This window comes from Priceomyces carsonii (genome assembly GCF_900007245.1).
Source record: "Priceomyces carsonii strain CBS4050 genome assembly, scaffold: Debaryomyces_carsonii_scaffold_7, whole genome shotgun sequence".
NCBI lineage: Eukaryota > Fungi > Ascomycota > Pichiomycetes > Serinales > Debaryomycetaceae > Priceomyces > Priceomyces carsonii.
The window spans coordinates 868712-890311 of record NW_026946680.1 but is presented as its reverse complement, the minus strand read 5'-3'; the positions used below and the strand labels follow the sequence as shown (position 1 = coordinate 890311).

Here is a 21600-nt window from a genome sequence, read left to right as displayed (position 1 = left end):
AAACAAATTTTAATATCTCTTGTACGTTTAATAAATATGTCAATAAATAAGTAAATGCAGCCCGTTCTTCATACGGTACGTACGATTCCTCAAAGGATCCACATCGCCACTCCGAAAGCAGTTAGAGCTGTACTTATTTCGTAGCGCATTGCCACCCCCTTGCTCTTTGACAGCGACGAAGCTATCGAAGATGCGGAGGTAGTTGAACTAGTATAGCTTAGGGTATGTGTTAACCTATTTATCGGCATATGTGTTTCATGGATCAACTTTTCCTCTGGCCTAGACGTTATTCCAGGATGTGTCACGGTAGTGAGATTTCGCAGTTCAATTGTATCTTCGGCCCCAACAAGCTGTTGCTGGTCAGGTATAAACATAGAATTGGAAGTAGCAGCGAGCATGTGCAAAAGCACAACTTTAAATCCAGTCAATTGCATTGTAATAAGCTTAACTAAAATATTGTAAGTATTTTCAAACTAAAGAATCGACACATTTCGCTCTAAGATACTTGAATTTATAGTTCAAGGCCTCTTGAGATTAACTCCTCTTTTCCAAACTTTATCAATATGAATCATTTCTAGTCACTTGCAAATGTAGAGTCATTTTTTACATTCGTTTTTTTTTCCACCAATCATGTTTCGTTCTACGGAACAGCTGTCCATTTTTGGAATACTGTCTAGTGCTGCTGACTCCTCCTAAGCTCTAAGGCCGCACCTAAAAATGCTTCCGTTGTACTTCTCATAGCATAGCCGTTTCAAGATCAAAGGTAGTTACTTTTTAAAGACTTTGGCCGAGCCCGTTTTATCGAAAAAGAACAATAGTCTGTAGCACTGATCAATTAGCCGTATAATGTAACGACGTGTCTTACTTGCATATCGCGGCCAGCTGAGTCATATTTACCAATTTAGACATATATCCGATAGTAATTTGCGGCCACGTAGCCGTGCTGTTTAAAGGTTGAGTTAGCGTACCTAACTTATCTTCAGCCAAATGTAGACTCAATATGCCTTATAGATTTGAACAGAAAGATACTGGCTGAGCCTTGCAGTGCAAAACTTTTAAGAAATAGATATGATTTACTAAGGGCTTTAATGATATTATTTTTCATAAATAAGATGCAGGATTGTAACGTATAGTTTAAGCTTAAAGCGAGTCTTTCATTGGACGGAATTAAAAAACATGTAAGGTTTATCGTTGCACATGTATTGTTTTCTAGACATTCTGGCCAATAAGAATTAGGGATAGAAGTCTAGCTAGAGTTTAGACGAAGAAAGGCTTATTGGAAAGTTAGTAAGCTCAATTCTAAATTTCAATATTCTAAATTTCAATTCTAAATTTACAAAAGGATCAGGAGACTTAAGGAGGCGGTTATTTTCCATTTCACATGCGCACTTTTGGAACCAGAAAGAATACATGATAAAGATAGAGAAGAATCTCGCTGTCGAATTACAAGAAGCTTATGAATAGATCAGGGGCACCTGCAGGTGATCTTACTAAACTACATGCAGGAATATAAAACAAATATTATAGGTAATTTAATTACGGTTGGAGTTTATTTAAGCAATATTAGCAATAGAGACCGACACGGTACTGTTCCAATACTTTATTTATGCAGCTATGCGAACGTGAAATATGAGGATAATAGAAATGCATTCTAATGAGATGACACATCGAAAAGTTCATCCATAAATCACTTTCAAGACCACAAAGTATTAAATCAAGTATCTATATACGTAGCTTGGGAAAATAAAATATGCAATGGTAGTTTTGATAATTCTACGGTTAGCGACGTCTGAGATATACATTTAGCGAACTGTCTCACCGATGATCAAGGGAGAAGTGTTCATTGTTATCCTGGGTTCAGAATTAATCTCAACCTTCTTTTAAGCCTATGGCTTTCTCGTGATGCACTTCATTTAGATGTGTTGTTAAAATGATAAGTCTCTTTACCCAATCCGTAATTTGGGATTCTAACGCATTAATCGTTTAAACTTGGTGGTTAAAAATAACTAGGCCAAGATGAATCTGATCTAAAGCAAAAACATTGGCAGAAAGTTGGAGTTAGGCTCAACTAGGAGGCTAAATTTTTGCACCCCTCTCTTGATCCATGTTAATTGTTGTATTTCGTTCCATATTAACACCAATATATTGCAAGAGCCTATCTCTCTTCTGTCGTTCTCTCCCCTCCGTAGATAGTCCATAAAATTCTAAAAACCTCTTCAATTGTCTCCCTCTTAATCGATCAACTTGAGCGAGGGACGTAAGATCATCCAAATTTTCGTCACTCGGATACAATCCTACTCTATTGGCTATTTGTTCATATGCATCAGCTGACCCTGGCCTACCTCCTTGGGCCTTAAATTTATTATCAAATCTTGAACTTGTACTCCTTAGCTGTTTCTCTATTCTCTCAATTTTCCGATCAATAACGTCAAATCTCCGATTAATTCCTTCAAACTTCTCATTAATTCCTTCAAACTTCTCATTAATGAAAGACATCATTAAATTCAATCTATTGTCGCCTAGATCCACCGTTCCTTCTCGATAAGTACCATCCGGATTTACCAAAAGACGATCATTAACACCCTCTAAATTATTTTCATTCCTAGCACTTGATATGATCACCTTTCTGAGTTCAGGAGATGGTCCGAACTTCCTTTCGTAGTTTCCGCTTTTTACGTGTTCAAAAAAGACTTGTGCTGTATCCGCTTGAAAAGCAGTGCCTTGTGTTTTCATTTTGAGATAGTAAAGATTCGCTAAATCCACACCTTGATCGGTATACCAATCGGATAGTTCTTCAGGACCCTCGATGCCTTGAGGAATACTAAAGTAAGTCTCGTGATTGCTTTGGAAAGTCATTTTGCTTATACTCTTAGATATGAAAATATAATCGCTTTCTAAAATATATTACATGTATGTTTTTAGTACTTTTGTAGAATTAGTTAATTTTTTGTAGACTTGACACAAAGCTGGTAGAATTTTAAAATAGCACTTTGCAACGATCAGATTCCGCAAAACATAGTCCCAGCTTAAATCTTGTGATTGCCTCTTGGGAATGTACTGGAGAGAGCCTTTTTTTTAGTAGTAAATGTCAATTGAAATTGGCGAGAAAATACAGACTTAAGGAAAAGAGAGTGTTATAAGAATGTAGGTCATCAAATAAGAAAATATAACAGATTTACAGGCTTGCATTTTGAAAAGGTGATCCATTTGTCCAAAAATGTAAGAGGAATACAATGAGCTGTTTTGGTGTATTCTTGCTAAATTGATTTTACTAGCGCAAAAGAAGTGGCGGCTATAAACACCTAATTTGAGCAGAACGGTTTTCATTTATTTCAATAAAATCTTATTAAGCGTGAGCCTCAAAGCAACAAAGTCAATTTTAGATATCAATATTGTAAAATCAAGAAATTGTCTGGAACTTCAATAACAGGCTTTTCTTTGTCTTATTTTTGAAGTTGCAAAACTCACCTTAAGAGTCGAAATCAAGATTACAGGTATGAAATATAATAGGAGCATCCACTGCAAAATATATACAGGAACACAATAAAATGAAAAGAAGTAACGATAAAATGCGACCCATATTTTGCAACTAGGACACACTGAATGCTCAATTGCTTAACTAAATGAGATTGCGAAGGAATTATTTGAACTTGATCGATCAATTATAGTAAGTAGGATTTCGAGCTCGGTAACATTAAAGTAAACCCACCGAATACCTAGTAACTATGATATAAGAGATGTGTTTTAGAGTTTGGATTTTTCATTCAAACTGTCTTTTTAATCAATACTTATGAGATACTATCAAGCTGATAGGACTATGAAGGTGATATTATAAGCGTCCCACATTTAATTTTTTTTTCACTCATTCAAATTGTATATTTCAGTCTATGGACATTATAGCTATCTAAGTCAGTTGATTTAGAGAGTGATATGTCGTCCTTTACTCCTTACTAAACTATAAAAAGAGCAATCATATGATTTTGAAAGGCACAGGGACTTTGTAAAATATCAAACACTCAACCAGGTATTTATACCCTCAGCGCTTTTAATTCCTTAGTAACTTATGCGACGCACACAAGTTCAACAGCTTGTCATCTATAGAACTATGAAGGCGTATATGTCACTGCAGCGACATTCACATAATCGAGATCACAGTTTCAGGTTTTAATTTGAGAATCAATTGACGTAAGCGGTTGAAGAGCAGCTGTATCTTCAAACATTTTGAATTAGACAAGAAGATTTCTTCCGTTTTGCAAACTAAAGAAATTCCTGATTTGAAAATTCTATTCGTTTTTTTTAACCCGGTCTTGCATGTATCCGTATGCAAATACGTAATCTTCCGATTGTGCTGCCCATTTCTTGAATTCAAACCTTCTGTATCTAACGAGTCTGACAAAATTGATAGAAACTCTCTTACGCCATCATGGTCGTTAAATGTTCCATGTATGGGAACTGTGTTTGGACCCTGAGCCTCTTGAACGCACAGTTTTATGAACATGGGCATATGACTCCTTCAATCTGAAACATGATTAAAAAAAATTTCGATTGGTTTGACATTATGTAATTCTTTTGATTGTATCTAATGACCTATGTCAAGTGTTGAGAAGGCGCAGCTTATAGCAGTTTAATATACTTCGCAGAACATAGAGATGCACGACGACTCATTTGCGAGCGGATCCTCTTCTTCTCGACCCATATAATTTAGGGAAGCACGGCTAAGTCATCTGTGATTGATCTTGACATCCACTTTTAACAGTATGAGCAGAATTAACTTGCCGTATATGGGGAAGCGATTAGTCAATGATGCCTCTCTAGTAGATTTCTGCCATATTTCGGGCGAGCTCACCTTCGGAGATCGCTAGTGATGTATTTCATCAGTTCGCCGCAGACTTGTCCGAAAAGGTTCGTCCTGCCTGCTGAACAGGGCCTGATATTTATCTAAATAATCAAGCTATATTGAAGGCAAATTTAATAAGCCGTACGCACAGAGATCGATTGCTCGGCGTTTAAACATTATGTGACGAATTGAAGACTTTTTTGTGAGGCTCTAAGTCTTACTTTGCCTCTTGAAAATAGTAAGCTTCAACTTAAAAAAATTTTGAAGGTACAAGAGGGAAGCACATCTTCAAGTTTTTCATGAGAACTTGTGTAATTCAAGGGGTATGTTCCCGATGCTTTAATAAACTTCAACCCTATGTGTTTTTACGATGTTTGACCACATGTGAACAGATTATTATCTTTTAAGTGGCAAATTGCACCCATCCTCATATGGCAATAACGATATGAAAAGAGGTACAGCTGCATACGGAGATACGGATTTAAGGCCCTTACGGAGCATAAGATACAGTACACACCGTATATCATGAACATTTATTTACCATTGGTGATAATAGGGACCAAGTTCAAATATTTTTACAATTCACTGCTGTGGTTATTAGTAATCGGTGGCGAAAGTACGTCCCTCGTTGTCTGATTTAAAGGGTATAAATTGTGCAAGCATTGACCGTATCAAATAGTGAGGTCTTCTGAATCTCAATCATGTCGATTAAAGCTGCTTTTTCATCTAGTAGCCAAATTATTCCCATAATAAGGGAAACAACAATTCCTGCTGTCAAAGATGGTCATGTGCTTATTGATGTCATTGCTGCTGGTTACTCCAACTTAGTGAAAGGTAGAGCTAGAGGAGCTCATTATAGTAGTGATGGAAAAGAGGCCATTGTTGGATTTGATGGCGTTGGGAAAGAGAGAGAAAGTGGCAGATTGGTTTACTTTTTTAACTTTGCCGGTGGAGCATATGCTGAGACCGTCAGTATCCCGCAAAACAACATCTTTCCGTTGCCTGCTGGTACTGACGAAGAGACTGGTGTGAAGGTCGCGGCATTGGCCAATGGTGCAGTGGCTTCCATTCTTGCTTTTCAGAATAGAATTAAGGAAGTTCCTCAGAATGCAACCGTTGCTATTTTAGGAGTCACTGGGCTCTCCGGAAGACTTGCTGTGCAAATAAGCAAGAACGTCTATGGAGTAAAGAAGGTGATTGGAATCGGTCGTACACAAGAAAAAGTCGACGCTCTTAAGGAAAAAGAGCCACTTTTGGACGAGGTGATAGGACTTGACAAGTCTGACGAGGAACTTAAATCAGGTGGATTATTAAGTGAAGTTGATATTGTGTTGGATTTCTTGTGGGGAACGCCAGCCACTAAAATCTTGAATGCTATGGTCAGCTCCAAGAAGGTTTCGTACAATAAATTGACTTGGGTACAGATCGGGCAAGCAAGTGGTTCTGAAATAGATATTCCAGCCAGCTATCTTAGAAGTGTTAATTTGGAAATTTTAGGTAGTGGTCTTGGTCCCCAGCCGCCTATCGCTTTACTTAAAGCTGGTGAAGAGTGTGCTAAAATCTTAGCTGAAGGTACTGTAGGTAAAGGCATACCATTCAAAGCAATTCCACTTTCAGATATTGCTGCCGAATGGGAGAAACCAATTTCTGAACCCAGACCAGTTTTTTTGATTAAATAATACGAGGGTTGACATGAAAGCACTTATAGAAATTACTCAATATTGTGTTTGACTGTAAGCACTTATTATAAATCAACTGTTTATAGGTCCAAAATCACTTATTTAATAATTTCGTGATCGTTATTACTGTCTATAGAAATCAAATTTTGTCCATTTTGATAATTCCATTTTGTATGTATAAATTTTGGGGCCTTCAAGACCACCACTATGTTAAATATTTCTATTGTCCATATGAAAACCACTTATAGCTACTGCTATTTCCAGAGTCAATATTAGTTAGCGCCATTTTAAGGGTTAATAATGGAATTGAGAAGGTATCACGCCAGAGTTGCTAACTTGAAACACCCAGTTGGGATTCATTGGTGATATTCAATACATTGATGAGCTTTCTTGCTTCACTTGCTCATGTTCATTCTCTCAGCAGCTGACCTGTTAATGAAAATGATACAAGTTATGAATACTTCCTAATGGTATCGAAATACTGAAGGCATTCAATCAACTAACAAGACCTCAAGACAACAGAGTCAGTTGTGGCTATCAATAGTGGCCCCCAAAAAAGTGACTGGAAACGTTGATGACAGACTTTTGTTTTTTGTCTTGGTTTTGAAGTTGCAAGACATATCTCAAGAGAACCAAAGAGATTGAGATCAAGACTGCAGTTACGAAATGCAAAAGCCGCATATCAGCTGCATCCATTTTGAATTATATACAAGAACCCGTTAAACGCTTCATATGCTAGAACGAATCTTGGTCAAGAGCTTATTTCTGATGAGGGAGGCGAAAGGAACGTTATATCACTGAATATATAATCTAGCGAATCAAATTATTAATGATGTGCTTGGGTGAGTCCTGCCTAGCGGAATGGGCCTTAAACAAAAGCATGCAAAAACAACCTGGGACATTTGCGGCATCTTACCACATCTTATATTATTTTTTTCACACCAGGATAGATTAAGAGATGCTCATGAGCCTATCTGTGCTTGTGCGAATCAACAGCAAAATCTGCAACTCTGCTTTTCTGGTTACTATGACGAGGGCCTTACTTTGAACTTCTCATTTGTGATTTCAGTATACCAAGGATACGGTAGGTAGAATCTCGTTCGAGAAAGCAATGGAGTAAAATTCTTGCTTGTAATAGAAAAAAAAGAGGCACATATTTTACCGAAGAGGAGTTATCAACGATAAAATAGAATCTATACTCGTGCATCATGACTTTTTATATAAGAATCGATCTCGCCCGTTACATTGATATCATGCCCTTAAACAATTGAATGTAAATTTTTGCGGCAAATGATTAATGAAAGCAAATTACGCCATCATCAAATATTTCTTGAATAAAGAGGTCACTCAGTTACAAATCGACTGAAAAACATATCAATACAGAGCATGATCAAAGGGAATACCTAAAATAGGGGTTTTCCTTGTCTGTTAAGTCAGCAAAAGCTATGTTACTCTTATTTTTAACCGCTTCTATTTTACCCTCCGCTACTAATTTATCTCTTCTTTTATTATCATAGTAGTATGATGCATAAAGTGTAATGGCGAGCACAAGACTAACTGAATAACCAACTACCATTCCAATTTGTCCTCCAACGTACTGGGGAGCTTGATTAGAAATGAATGTTTGTGGCCCAATGATATTCCCAGCGCCGTATGCTACCAAGAAAGCTGCATTCACAGTTATCTTTTTCGTATGCCCTGCCACGTTCGAAGAGAAACAAGAGAGCATAGTGAAGATACCGATGACTGACATTCCTAAACACATGAATCCTCCAAGCCTTACGTGAGGGTTGGTAGAAAACGCCAACATGCATGAAAGTGCCAAATTCAAACTGCAACCAAAAATACATATTACCATTCTATGTTTAATGTAGCGAACTGTCGAGACAATTATCAAGCACCCAAAAAATTCAATTAACCCCTGATATATCGAAAATCGTAATGAATCTTCGACACCATAGCCAAGTATGGAAACTAGGACGATATTTCCGAATGTTGTAAGTCCACCGTTAGGAACACATATGGCGACACCAAAGAAAAAATAGATGTAGGTCCTATAGTCAGTCCATGCTTCTTTGAACTGGGACCACTTGAAGTGCTTATTGCCAAATCCTTGTTGATTAGATTTAATCCGCTGTGCAGCTTGAATTCTTTCTTCTGGATTTAGAAACCAAGCAGTTGCAGGCGAATCCGGAATCCAAAAGTAGAAGAATACAGCAAGTACCACGGTTAACAAGCCAGTTATTATGAATAGTACTTTCCAGCCTGCAATTGAAAAAGAGCCTTGATGTATAAAGCAGCCAAGTGCGATCGAACTACCTAAGGTAACTCCGATACCGCACGACGAGAACCAAATAGCTGAGCGTATATATTGTTCTTCTTTCTTGTACCATTGAGAAGTAATTATCACGAATATGGGAGTAATAGCTGACTCAAGCATCCCTAGAACAACTCTTAAGAATTGGAAGCCAGCATAATTTGGCGTTGAACAGAGACATAGAACCGTTCCCCATAGGAATATAAAAATTGCACCACATTTTGAAAGAGAGTATCTCTGAACAATATAAGAGGCTGGAAATTCGAAAAAAAGGTAACCAAGGTAAAATCCAGAACCTGTCCATGAGTACATATCACCTTTCATTTTCAAATCTTCCTCAAGACCCATTACCACAGCGGAACCATTAGTAATCTTGTCCATCATTTGCACTGCGTATATCATACAAACAAGAGGAAGGATGAATAAATCTGCTTTCAAACGTATCCTTCTATTAGCTGTGGAATCGAGCTCAGTACTATCTGACTCCATTGCTAGTTTCATAGCAATGTCAACGTCATTGCCAATGTTAATCTCCTTTCCTGAAGGTGATATAACAGAATGTAAGATATTTCCATCATTTTCTCCATCTAAGTATGTTGTCATACACAGTGCGTCCGGATATTTGGTTGAATCTTTTGGATAGCTCATCTCTGATTAAAATTTCAGTTATATCTATATCAGAAGAGCGTCAGCATTGTTGTACATTTAAATAGTCATTTCTCATAGATAAGATATCACCACGAAGCCTAATGCTGATAACAGAGTCAGCTTAGCATTATTTGCAACAGAGTCAGAGTGCCCGAAAACACCACAAAAGACCAGTGAAATTCGATATCGTCGATAACTGCATCCTTTTGGCAAATGTTTAACTGCAAAGTGTAGATTAAAGATCAAGATTTCCGATATCAAAATAAGCCGCACTTTCCGTCTGATGATATGCACTATCAAAACTTAACGATATTACCCAATTGGGCCATACCGTCAAGATAACGGAATGACCTAATTGGGAATGATGCTGCGATCATTATTTAAACTTACCGTTCTTCAGTTTTAATAGAATATCATGAAGCCAGATTACCATGGCTACTGAAGAGGATATCACTATTTCTCTTGATAACTTTATCAAAGCGTTTGCAAGGGATACCTACAAAATAGCGGAAGAACTTCATAAAAACCCAGAAGTTGCGTTTGAAGAACACTACGCACATGATTATATATCAAACTATTTCGAGTCGCTAGGAGAGTTCAAAGTCACGAAACATGCGTATGGAGTTGATACTGCCTTTGAAGTACTTTATGAAAATGGAGGTAGGTTGGTGAATTTTAATGCCGAGTTGGATGCTTTACCTGACATTGGACACGGTTGTGGGCATAATTTAATTGCAGCATGTTCATGTGCAGCCTTTCTAGGTTTGGTCGAGACTTTAAAGAAATACAATTTGCCCGGATCAGTTCAACTTTTAGGAACACCCGCTGAAGAAAGCTTAGGAGGAAAATGCTTCTTGGTTAATGCTGGAGCATATAACAATGTCGCTGCATCACTCATGGCACATCCATTAGTACGCGAAAATAATAAAAAAGTGATTCAAGTAGCTACTGATTTCCTAGCCTGTTCTTTATTCGAAACTGAATTCACGGGAGCTGCAGCACATGCTTCGGCCTTTCCATGGAATGGAGTTAATGCATTGGATGCATGCGTAGGATCCTGGGTCAATGTATCAATGCTCAGACAGCAAATAAAACCATATGAAAGAATTCATGGCTATTTCAAAGATGGACCCAAAGTTGCAAACGTGATTCCACATAAAGCTAAAGTTGTATTTCAGTGCCGGTCAAAGACCAAGGCGGAATTGTTTGAATTGAAGAAAAGGGTTGAAAGCTGTTGTAATGCCGGTGCAATGGCAACAGGTTGCTCTTCTCAAATGAATGATGTTTTCACCTATGCTGATCTAGTGCACGTTCCTTCTCTTGATGAAGCTTGCTATGAATCAAGCAAAGTATTCTGTAGCGACGACATAGAACTTTTAAAGCCCGACGAGGTTATTTCAGATATTGTTGCTTCATCTGACGTCGGGACTGTATCCTACGAGGTACCAGTAATTCATATGACATATACCATGCCAACGATAGCAAAATGCCCACAACATTCGGCTCTCTTTGCTCAATCAGCAGGGATATTAGAAAAATCAATGCCGCCTACTTTATTATCAGCAAAAATCTTAGCCCTAACAGCTTACAAGATTTTGAGTAACGATGAGCTTTACCTGAGCATAAAATCCCAGCATGAAAACATCAAGTAAACTGGACATTTCATGTACACAGTAAATCATTTAAAAGATTATTCGCAGTATGGCTAATATCATGAAGGATATTTTCGTTATCTAAGGATAGGTGTGCTGCCCTCTTCAAAGTTGAGTTGAGGTTTTTGTTCTCATGATCATCGATAATACGTCTTTCTATATGAGGATAGAATAAATGTCCAACTGCATGCCCCGAAATAATACCCGAGTATCTATAGTATTCAATAAATTTATCTCCATTCTTCAACTCTAAATTCAAAAGGTTCTTGAGTAAGACTATGGGAAGTCTCATTATCTTCCACTTCTCCGATCGATTTTCTAGTACGCTTTTATAATCAAGTATCGCACCGTTCAACCTCTCAAAAAGCACTATGTTCTCAGGAGAATCGTTTGCTAATCTATCGTTCTGGAAGGTAATAATTAATAAACTCAGAAATATCAGAATAAATGAAAACTGATAATTTGCAAAAGGATACCAAAATCCACTCAAATCATTGACTTTCATTTTTTTTATGGCTTCTACATAATCAACATAGAAATTTAGTATTTCTAATTTGATTTGCAAAAATAGCTTTCGAAAGTCATCCGACATGTTAATTGCTAAGTCTCCAAAGTCGTTTGATTCCAAAAAAGAAGAATACAAGGTAAATTTTTTGACCAAAATTTTGAAGATACAAATCCTTGCAATAGCATGAAATAGTCTCAAATTTGCGTTTGCGTTTACAAAAGAAGTATGCTTTTCGGTGCTTGACTTGAACACTGCCGGTATATTTCTCCACCAATTTTCCACCTTATCTTTGATATCATTAGTTTTCCAATATATCTTTTCCAAGTCCTCGAACCTTTTAGCTTCATTAAAATCAGCTATCGAATACCAAAATTGATTTATCTCGGAACAAATTATCGTAATCTTCAAAACTTCATAGAAATAGGACCAACATATATAATTAATATCTTCAATCATTTCCTCACACTTTGTCAACTTCTGTTGTGACTCGGCCTCGTTGGCATCTAACGTTTTCGTGACTAGGTAGGAAAGATTTGGCCACAGCAAAAATTCCTCCACGAACTCGAAATTTCCTTCATTAATAGCACTTGGCTTAATTGTAAGTAATGAGAACCATTTTTCTTCTATGTAATAGGACCACCACAAATTGTTTCTCACAATACAGTCAGACTGCTTTCTGAATCCCATATTTAGGTCAGATTTAAAACTGGTGACACTTAAGTTTAGACTATTAATCAAAAAAGTCGAAATACTCAATAATTTAGATGCTGCATTAATCCTAGACAAGTCTTCCAACGAATGAATCGTTGAGATAATGTAGGGCATATGTAATAAGCAGCTTTGCAAAAGACATATCTTATCATTTTCATCTCCAGAGACTCGTGAGAAGTCATAAGTAATGAGATTAAAGCATGCCAGACACAATTTAGAAGCAGAGGGGCGAGAATGAAGAACTAGTTCATTGTCTCTATCCCAGTATTCCAAAGATCTTATGAGAATTGCAGCTAGCAATGTAGGACTAAAATGATTCAGTATTTCCTGCGCATCATTTTTCATCATAAAGTGAAATTGCTTTCTAGATATGACTGGGAGAAAGGGATTGATATAGACGAAATACAATCTTAAGAGCCTTTCTCCATAGCTTCTCGTAATGTCTGTAATATAATTTTTACTCTCCTCTATCGAGTCAAAGGATTTGAAACTATCAGATGAAACCACTTCATCTTCTGTATGAACATGAGAAAAAGCTTCGTTGGTAGCAAAAGTGTTGCCATTCATAAGCGAGGTGGTCATTAGCTCAACCGAAACATCCTTCAAAGCTAATGATAAATTCTCTTTTGTTATTTTGGGAACCTTTGAATCATGAGAGCATGAATGATGGTCTGGCGTGTGTTCTTCAAAAGTAGCACCATAATGCGATGGGCTGCCTTGACTTGTTCTCTTTCTTAACGATGAGCATTTTGATAAGCTTTGTTCTATGTCATACCCATTCTTTTTAGTTGTACTCTCCTCAAGAAGGTTTCCAGCAGTGTGCTTATTATATAAAATTCTATCATTTGTCTTTCCTTTATACGTGCAATTTTTGTTTAATTTCAAACAGAGTTTGCAATTCAAGCCATCAATCCTTTCACAACAATGTTTTCGCTTTCTACACATATCGCAGGCCCGTCTATTTCGTTTCTTGGGAAACACAAATTTCAAGTTACTGTTAATATGCTCTTTCTCTTTAGGAGTTTTGTCATGGCACATTATTCTTGTTTCTAATCTTCATATTTAAAACATGCTTAATGTTAGCTTATCTTCAAAATGTTTATCTTGATATTCTCATTTTGTGCTATGTATGAATTTTGGAACCTTCAAGAGCACTATTACGTTAAATATATTTATAGGTTCCTATAATAGACAAGTGATCCGCTCTGGGGGATCGCAAGCCATTATATCTACTGATATCTCTGGAGCCAATATCAAATAACTCATTTTAAGGATTAGTAATGTAAATGAAAACGATCATTCCAGAGATTACTCGAAATTCCCACTCGGGGTTCCTTGGTGGTATCCAATACATTGCTTGAGCCTTGTTGCTTCTTTTCCCCATGTTCATTGCTCACAGACACCTTTATTTGTATCAGAAGATGATTTCGCTGGAACTTATACGTTGATCTTTCTTTAAGGTACGCAACGCAGACTATATCATGGAACTCGGGCTGGGCGAATGAATACCTGCTCACGACGAGAGATCTCATAGATTTCATATATATTCAGGTTTTAATGAACTACGGGTAAAATTATTATTTTATACTAATGCTTCGGTATGAGTGATTGTGAATATCAGCATGAATGCAGTTACAAACTTGCAGCAATTTGAAAAGAGCTAATAGTCTCAGTCAATTTGATGTCTACTGACTAAAAAAGGTTGTATTTCTCAGTAGTGAATGGTCTAAGATGTTTTGCGGATTGAAGTCTTTCAATTCAATCAATCAAATATCAAGCATGTCAAAGATAATTTAACTATGGTTCCAACTTGTTCTGGTTTGTTAAGATTTATTTCAAATCTATGGATTGTCTAGCTATCCAGCTCAGTCGATTTGAAATTAACGTGTCATCTTTTTCTCCAGACCAAATTAAATATAGAGCGACCATAGATTCATGAAAGTTAAAAAGTGTCCATAGAAAAGACCATGCACTTCTCGGAGAAGAAAGATCCCTCATCACTTCCTCAAAACTGTACTCAGATGTCTTCGAAAAAATGCTACCTAGCTTTCCTATGATAATGTTGAAAACAATGCTTATAACATAGTAATATAGTAATGTGACGGCAAAACACATATAACGAAAACCGTAGGAAGAGTCCCCAGTCTTGTTTTCTTTATATTCCTTTCTAAGTGTTTTCAAAGTGGATAAAGAATAATGGATATAACCAATTACAATGCATATTTCAACTATTAGATGAATTGACAGTAAAACTAATATCGTTGTTGGCGAAATAAAGGTATCGAATACTTCAGGTACGACGTCCAATAAGATAATATTATCCAGGTAGATACGATAGGATTGCCCATCTATATCGGCTCGTTCTTTAAAATAAACTGAGTGGATCACCTTTATAAAAAAATGATATGCCAGTGGGATTGTAATTTTTAATATGAGATGTTTGACTTTTTGAAAATCGGATGAAGTTCTGGTCAACTTGTAGGAGAATATTGTACCATAGCCAACTATAACAAGGACGCAAATATAGTCTTGTAAAGACAGCAATGATGCTAAAATTGCCCCGTAACAAATGTCAAATAAGCCAAGCAAATAAGAATTGCAAACGCTTATATGGTTAATACCAAAGTTGATGACGTTGAGAAAAATCATACCAAATAATAGAAAGAAAAACTCAGCGAGAAAGAATAACAGGATGGCTCTCTTGATTGGGCTAGAAGGCAAGCAGTTTTCGAGTCGAATGTACCCCCTTGAAAAAAGGCTTCCCCTGGGCACCTTTTCTCTCCTAACACTTGCACTTGATTGTTCTTGCCACAATATGAACAGTAAGATTAATCCAAGAACAAAAGTGTAGACCGCAAGATGTTTGGATGAACGATCGATTAAATGATATCCTCCTAAAATATCGACGTTCAAAGCGAAATTATTAGTAGGATAATTGTGATGGCGTGGGATATAAATACAGTAAACACCTCGAGATGGTATTGGAAAATGCACTTTTTTAGGCCCTTCAGAAAGATCTACTTTTTGCTTAAAAAAATTGACTTCGGAGTTACCATCTTTTAGATCGACAACCAAATCATACCTCGTCTTTGTTACTGGGCTATCAGAGGGTGTCAGGGATGGTGAAAGTAACTTATGGTTATTTTCTGCAAAGTCCGTCAAAGAAGGAATATTGGAGAACGCGCTTAAGTCCTTGTAATTGAAAAGAACAAAAGGCACAGTATTCTCCAATAGATAGGCTTCAGGAGATAATCTAATTCGATTATTTGAAAATGTTAATATTATATCAGTTTCCCTGTCAATTGCCACACACGCAACTCTGTTCATATCGTTCATAGTGAAGCTGCTCACATAATGTGAAAAAGCAGGCTGTAAATAAAGCGAAATGAGGAAGAAAGAAAGACTTAAGGAGCTCAACGGCTTGAAGTTGAAATGCATTCTAGATCTTTTATAATAAGATGAAAAACTGATCTGAAAAGATTAAAGTCTTGATTTGTATTCTTCAAAGCATGTGGTTTGCTCAATTTAATACTGTTAGTTAGAATTCCTCCTGAAATTGTACCTCTATGGACGAAAGCCTGATATAATTCAGCTCCGTATACTGCAGGTTTTGCTCTTGATATCAAAAGGGTCCTCGATCCACGTGACAAGTTATAGATTAGCTTTTCCACTATCCCCCATGTTTCCGTGTCTGGCCAATCAAAGAATTGTAGAGAGATGTAAAAGGAGCACAAGGCTAAGATAGAGAGTTGTCAGTAACCTCGAGGTATTTCTGGTTTAATGTCAATGTATGATTTCATTTTGTATGACCACCCATCGTATCACCTTAGTCCAATTTGCAGCCTTTGTTACCTATGAACAAGAAACACGGTAAATTCTTGAGGCCCTTTGAGGGAATTGGTGAATCAGATGTTAGACTAGCTATGTCGAGCTAATTTACAGGACAGCCCAAGTTCTATCTGACATTCACTTTGCCGTTTTAAGGGAGGCAATATATAACTAATGTCTTTTGTATGGACAACTTAGGCCACAATAGATGATATGAGAATACCATTCATATTAAGAAACAATCTAAAAATGCTTGAGTAGACGGAAAGCATCCAGGGTATAAATAGGCACTCAAAGGGTGTGTCATTTTGATTACATCACAAGTGGGAAATCCGATACAAGTAGCGTATACATTTGATTTTTTAATCTCTAGTAGGTTCTTTTGGCGCCCCATAGACACAATCTGATCTAGCAACCGGGGTAGTAAGAAACTGTCTTAGAGAGGATATATACAAGAGTGAAGCAATATGAGAATTGGATGTTTGCTAGGGAAAGTGGCCCTTGCGAATGCCTATATAACCATCTGGTGCACTTGAGACATCTAACCAAGTAGTTCTGCCTTCCCCATTTTCTACACCCTGGTAGCTCACACGGTTGCCCCACCAGTCTAGTTGCTTATCATCCAGGGCAACGGTGAAAAACATGAGGAGTGTGCTAAAGGCCACACCGGCTGATAAAGCACTGGTGAGGATATAATTATATTTCTCCCACCATGCCATGTAATTATTCTTGATGTAATGCATGAATGTGAATGAGAAGTAAAGTCCCACAGTAAAATACAGTAAATTAAAAGGAGCATAGTTTAGAAATCCACCTAAAATTATTGTTGGGTGAAAGTATGCGGTAATTCTTTTAGGACCAATCCTTTTAAACCAAACGCATGGGAGTACCAAAACAACTCCTAATAAAAAGCACCACTTAAGGGCTGGATAAAGACCAGAAAACACTTTAGCAGGACCAATTTCGCCATATTGAATACTTGAGTAAAAGTAGGTATTTGCTCCCGGACAACTAAGCTTGTTTCTTTGATGGGGCTCGCATAGATTCGGTACGTTAGCCAATTGCCAGTTTGCAATACATAGAGCAATAACTACGCTTACAAACGTAGAAATTATTTGCACCCTAAAAACTGCTCTGGGCGGTAGCTTTGTATAGTGTCCAAGTTTTTGATCAGTGATATAGTTACTGGCCTGGGAGTCAATGTTGTATCCAAAGCTTTTTAAAGTAATCAATGCCAATCCCGAGTTTGGGATTGCGTATCCAACTATGAGCTCCACAAGCACGTTTAAACCAAATGAAAATCCAGTTACCGAAGCAATAGCTGTAATTGGAATTAAAAACATAAAGTTAATAAATATTGTAAAAAATATACCCCAGACAGGGGTTTCACTCGGATAAAATACAACGCAAATAATCGCAAACGAGGTGCTAGTAAGTAATATGGATAAAAACCACCAATCTGGTACTTCGTCATATTTTGCCATCATTTGACAATGTGGATCCTTACTATACCTTCCAAAAACACTAAATTTCTGATTCCTAGAGAATGCATCTTGAAGAGTTTGGAAGACATTTATAAAACTTGATTTCATTGATTCCCATTCAGTGACTAGGTGGTAAAGAATTGCAAAGGGATACAAACAGAAGTAAGCACCATAAATCACTAGATTTGCAGCACTAAAATAAGGAGGACCAACATGCTCGTACTTTGCCTTGTCAAAACCATGACTATCGTTCAAGATATCCCGGACGTTATACACTTTTCCCTCATTATTGTACAATTGATTTGAATTGATTGGAAAGTATCCGGTCCACTTATTGTTGGTATAGTAGACGGCCAATATCACGAAAAATGCTAAGAGTGATCCAAAGTATTGGTTAGCATAAGTGTAGAATGGAATTGTAAGGCACCCTGCCGATCCAATTATATTCCAGTCAAAACTAGGCCATGGATTAAAGCCCAAACCTTCATTAGATCCACTTACATTTGTTAAATGAACCAGTTTCGGGTCAAACCACGTAGGCCAATTGAAGTTGGAAAGAGCATTAAAAAAGTATGATGGAATCCAGTTGTAAAAAAAGCTGCACACTAGGACGAGAAAAAAGAACTTATATCTTGATATTCTCCATCCATTGATTGTGTTATTTGGCTCCTCATTCATCAATGCTCTATTTATTGCAATAATTGGTAAAATTGTGGGCCATAAGGATTTGCTGGGATAAACACATACCTTTTTCATTAGAATGGAAAATCCGAAACCCAAAAATTCAGTTGACACCACCAACAAAAACTGATACAACCAACTAACCCATTTGAGCCCATAAAACTTTTCTAATTTCATGACAAAGATATTGTAGATCAGATATGGTAATCCAGAGGAGCACAGGTACATAATAGTAGCAAGCATCATCTCCTTATAAGTCCAAGGACCAGGATTTAAATCTACAGTATATCCCAAAAATGATACTGATCTATTTGGCATGTACCTTTCCCATAGCTTGCCGCTAGGCATTAGCAAAATCTGAACCGTGTGAGAACTTAAGCTAACGGCTGGCAATCTATGCACAAAAAATTTATTAACAATGGATCCAATGATAGTCCAAAACAAGCCTATAGCATATACCCTGAAAGTTTCAGCTGATATCGAACTATCGTCATATGGATCTGTTATTGCTCGTATTTCAGGATAAGGCGAATGAAACGAAATCAATGCAGCCTCAAGTCGAACCTGTAAATTCCAGTCAATTACGTCCAAATATGCTTTATGTTTCCGGCTCTTTGGCTCAGATTTTTCTTCGTAGTTGTAATTATCATTATCATTAGCATTATTGACATCAAAATTATCTGGCGTAAGAGAAACGAGCCTCTCTATAAATTCGTAATCACTCCGAGGGAAGTTGACATCACCATGGTGTTCAACCAATACCTCCCTCAAGATGCTAACAGCATCAAACACGCTGAGGTCTATGATTTTCCATATAATGTATTCAACGGACTTGGAAACAATAGGATCATCTCCAATATCTCGTCGGTAGTCTTCATCACTTATTACACCTAATCGAAGAAGAATTAATTGGATTTGCTGTCTCGTTAACTTTCCTCCAAAATGATCTTTGGTATTTGATGGCAGCGGGTCTGAAAAGTCCGTAAGCTCTATATAGCGAGGTTCAGACATAACCTCTCTATTATATTCTTTATCTTCTCCTCTAGTTGTTATGAATTTTCAGATTTTGATAATGTATAGAAGCGCGACAATCTATCTATGATAGTGTAGACTATACGAAGAAATACACGGTTACAAAGAAAGGGTGGGGGATTTTTGATAAAATTTAAACATATAAAAGAGCTTATACTATTACTAAAGAGTATCTTTTAAAATTTGGCCTATTTCAATAAGCTTTTCATCAGTATTTCTAAGACCAACTATCCCGACATTAATGGGTGCCAATTTGAACGCTTCGGGATCCAAAGACTGTTTATAGACGTACTCGTCCATTTCATTCAAAGGTTTGTAATTTTTCAAAGGAGTATCGATTGTTACGTCAAATGTCGAGACAGGAGCAACAAGAACTGGGTAGTCTAGCAAATTCCATTGCGCAGTATAGCCCCAATAACGAGTTGTTCTATGCTTTGCAGCGGGAGAAGGGAACACAGGAGCTATTACCGCATCCAAGATATCACCTTCATCACTAGTGTACAGATTCCAATGCTTGAGATATTCTTTTCTGTACTTCTGCTTTTCCAAATTCCAATGCCATTGGCCGTGCATATCGAGTTCCTTGACATTGTCCAGTCCGAGTACCCACTCAGTCTGTGGGCACATTGGCTCTCCTGTAGCCTCTAAGGTTGCTTTAGTGTCTTTTCCTCCGTCTTCGAAATATAAAGTGGAGATAATCTCCCAAGCTTTTGCATGGTCGTAAGGCTTAAACTCAACTAGTTCAACATTATCTAATTTTGAAAGTTTTTCTTTAACTTCTTTAAGTCCCCGTGTGATCGCTGGATGAGGAGTCACAACCTCATCAGTCATTAAGATACCAATCCTAAATTTCTTTTGCGTAATTGGCTTCCACTCGATAGCAGCTAATGTAGGATCCACGAGCCAAGGTTTGGAATCAATAATCGTTTTCATAAATACCTTCAACAAATCCAAAGATCTAGTCAACGGGCCCGTAACAGAAAGAATTGATTCAGACCCCATTTGGCAAGAGAAATAATCAGCTGTTGGAAGCCTTCCAAGGGTGGTTCTCATACCATAAATCCCATTGAAAGCAGCGGGGCATCTAATTGACCCACCGATATCACTACCGAGTCCAATTGGTGAAGCATGTATACCATTAATTGCTCCTTCACCTCCAGAAGATCCCCCACATGTCAAATCGCTGTTGAATGGATTGACTGTTCTACCATGCGTGAAAGATTCACATTCTAACATCATCAATGATTGAGGATTAGTAGACCTTACAAACGGAAAAGCACCATTTTTCAATAAAATATTGACAATGTCAGCATTGTAGTCAACTACTCTATCCAAATAGCACAAGGACCCATGGGTCACAGAGCGATTTTTGAATGGGATCATTTCTTTAATTGATACTGGTAAACCGAATAAAGGAAGCTTGTTCGACAATTTCTCCCTGCAACTATCGAGTTCCTTTGCCCTGGCCAAACTTTCTTCCGGTAAGAATTCATAAACGCAATTGACCAACTTTGAAGCGAGAATGGCTGCGTGAAAGTAGCTTTTCAAAACCTGTTCACATGTCAAGTCACCATTTTTTAACTTTTTGACGAGTTCTGTAGGCTCCATCTCAGTGATCTCTTTATCCTCCAAAGGCAAGACTTTTTTGTACTCATGAATTGGAACCTTAGCTGGAGATCCAAAATCTGTCACCGAGTCACCTCTAGCCGATGGAAGGGCTTCGTACTTCTTCAATGTTTCTTCATCAAAGGGAAAAAGTTCCAAAGTCTTTTGAAGTGAAGTATTGTATATTGCTTGAGCATCCAAAGCTAGATCTTTCCAATCTGTGTTCAACATCTTTGATTCTACAGTGTTCCCATTGGAATATTTGATGATTTCGAGTCCTTTAATATCAACTACTGATAAGATCGATGATACCGACTTCCCAATAAGGCAACTATTTTCGCTACCCCAAATATCCTCCGCTCGATTAGGACTGAGACGCTTATTATAGCGAACAAGATCAAAGAACTTTCTTAGAATTGGGTAGTTTTTTCCTTTAACTTTGGCTACTCAGTCTACATTACCATAGTATAGAAACTATCCCTTAGGACCATGACTAGCTTTGGAAAGCTATTTCGATTCCCCACAGAAGGAAAATTTGCTATCTTTTGGATTACAATACTGAAAGGGAAGCTTGAATATGATTGATAAGTGATTAGCTAATTACAATGGATACGCATA

At 37.3% G+C, this 21600-nt stretch overlaps 10 protein-coding genes across 10 annotated transcripts; 2 read left to right on the top strand and 8 right to left on the bottom strand.

Moving 5' to 3' along the window:
• Window positions 1-89: 89 nt before the first annotated feature.
• Window positions 90-434, bottom strand: PRCAT00006273001 (uncharacterized protein; the record flags this gene model as incomplete). Its single annotated transcript, XM_062956412.1, has 1 exon — window positions 90-434. One exon carries the CDS (start codon window positions 432-434, stop codon window positions 90-92), a length of 345 nt encoding a protein of 114 aa, XP_062812917.1.
• Window positions 435-2076: 1642 nt separating this feature from the next.
• Window positions 2077-2856, bottom strand: PRCAT00006272001 (uncharacterized protein; the record flags this gene model as incomplete). Its single annotated transcript, XM_062956411.1, has 1 exon — window positions 2077-2856. The coding sequence occupies one exon, from the start codon at window positions 2854-2856 to the stop codon at window positions 2077-2079; it is 780 nt and encodes a 259-aa protein (XP_062812916.1).
• A 1279-nt stretch (window positions 2857-4135) lies between these two features.
• PRCAT00006271001 (uncharacterized protein) lies at window positions 4136-4504 on the bottom strand (the record flags this gene model as incomplete). Its single annotated transcript, XM_062956409.1, has 1 exon — window positions 4136-4504. One exon carries the CDS (start codon window positions 4502-4504, stop codon window positions 4136-4138), a length of 369 nt encoding a protein of 122 aa, XP_062812915.1.
• A 1034-nt stretch (window positions 4505-5538) lies between these two features.
• Window positions 5539-6516, top strand: PRCAT00006270001 (uncharacterized protein; the record flags this gene model as incomplete). Its single annotated transcript, XM_062956408.1, has 1 exon — window positions 5539-6516. One exon carries the CDS (start codon window positions 5539-5541, stop codon window positions 6514-6516), a length of 978 nt encoding a protein of 325 aa, XP_062812914.1.
• Window positions 6517-7906: 1390 nt separating this feature from the next.
• On the bottom strand, window positions 7907-9481 carry PRCAT00006269001 (uncharacterized protein; the record flags this gene model as incomplete). Its single annotated transcript, XM_062956407.1, has 1 exon — window positions 7907-9481. The coding sequence occupies one exon, from the start codon at window positions 9479-9481 to the stop codon at window positions 7907-7909; it is 1575 nt and encodes a 524-aa protein (XP_062812913.1).
• Window positions 9482-9912: 431 nt separating this feature from the next.
• Window positions 9913-11133, top strand: PRCAT00006268001 (uncharacterized protein; the record flags this gene model as incomplete). Its single annotated transcript, XM_062956406.1, has 1 exon — window positions 9913-11133. The coding sequence occupies one exon, from the start codon at window positions 9913-9915 to the stop codon at window positions 11131-11133; it is 1221 nt and encodes a 406-aa protein (XP_062812912.1).
• A 10-nt stretch (window positions 11134-11143) lies between these two features.
• Window positions 11144-13390, bottom strand: PRCAT00006267001 (Zn(II)2Cys6 transcription factor; the record flags this gene model as incomplete). The annotated part of the gene is made up of 1 exon (XM_062956405.1): window positions 11144-13390. One exon carries the CDS (start codon window positions 13388-13390, stop codon window positions 11144-11146), a length of 2247 nt encoding a protein of 748 aa, XP_062812911.1.
• A 792-nt stretch (window positions 13391-14182) lies between these two features.
• Window positions 14183-15790, bottom strand: PRCAT00006266001 (uncharacterized protein; the record flags this gene model as incomplete). Its single annotated transcript, XM_062956404.1, has 1 exon — window positions 14183-15790. The coding sequence occupies one exon, from the start codon at window positions 15788-15790 to the stop codon at window positions 14183-14185; it is 1608 nt and encodes a 535-aa protein (XP_062812910.1).
• Window positions 15791-16665: 875 nt separating this feature from the next.
• On the bottom strand, window positions 16666-19356 carry OPT6 (Opt6p; the record flags this gene model as incomplete). Its single annotated transcript, XM_062956403.1, has 1 exon — window positions 16666-19356. The coding sequence occupies one exon, from the start codon at window positions 19354-19356 to the stop codon at window positions 16666-16668; it is 2691 nt and encodes an 896-aa protein (XP_062812909.1).
• Window positions 19357-19539: 183 nt separating this feature from the next.
• Window positions 19540-21213, bottom strand: PRCAT00006264001 (uncharacterized protein; the record flags this gene model as incomplete). The annotated part of the gene is made up of 1 exon (XM_062956402.1): window positions 19540-21213. The coding sequence occupies one exon, from the start codon at window positions 21211-21213 to the stop codon at window positions 19540-19542; it is 1674 nt and encodes a 557-aa protein (XP_062812908.1).
• Window positions 21214-21600: the final 387 nt, after the last annotated feature.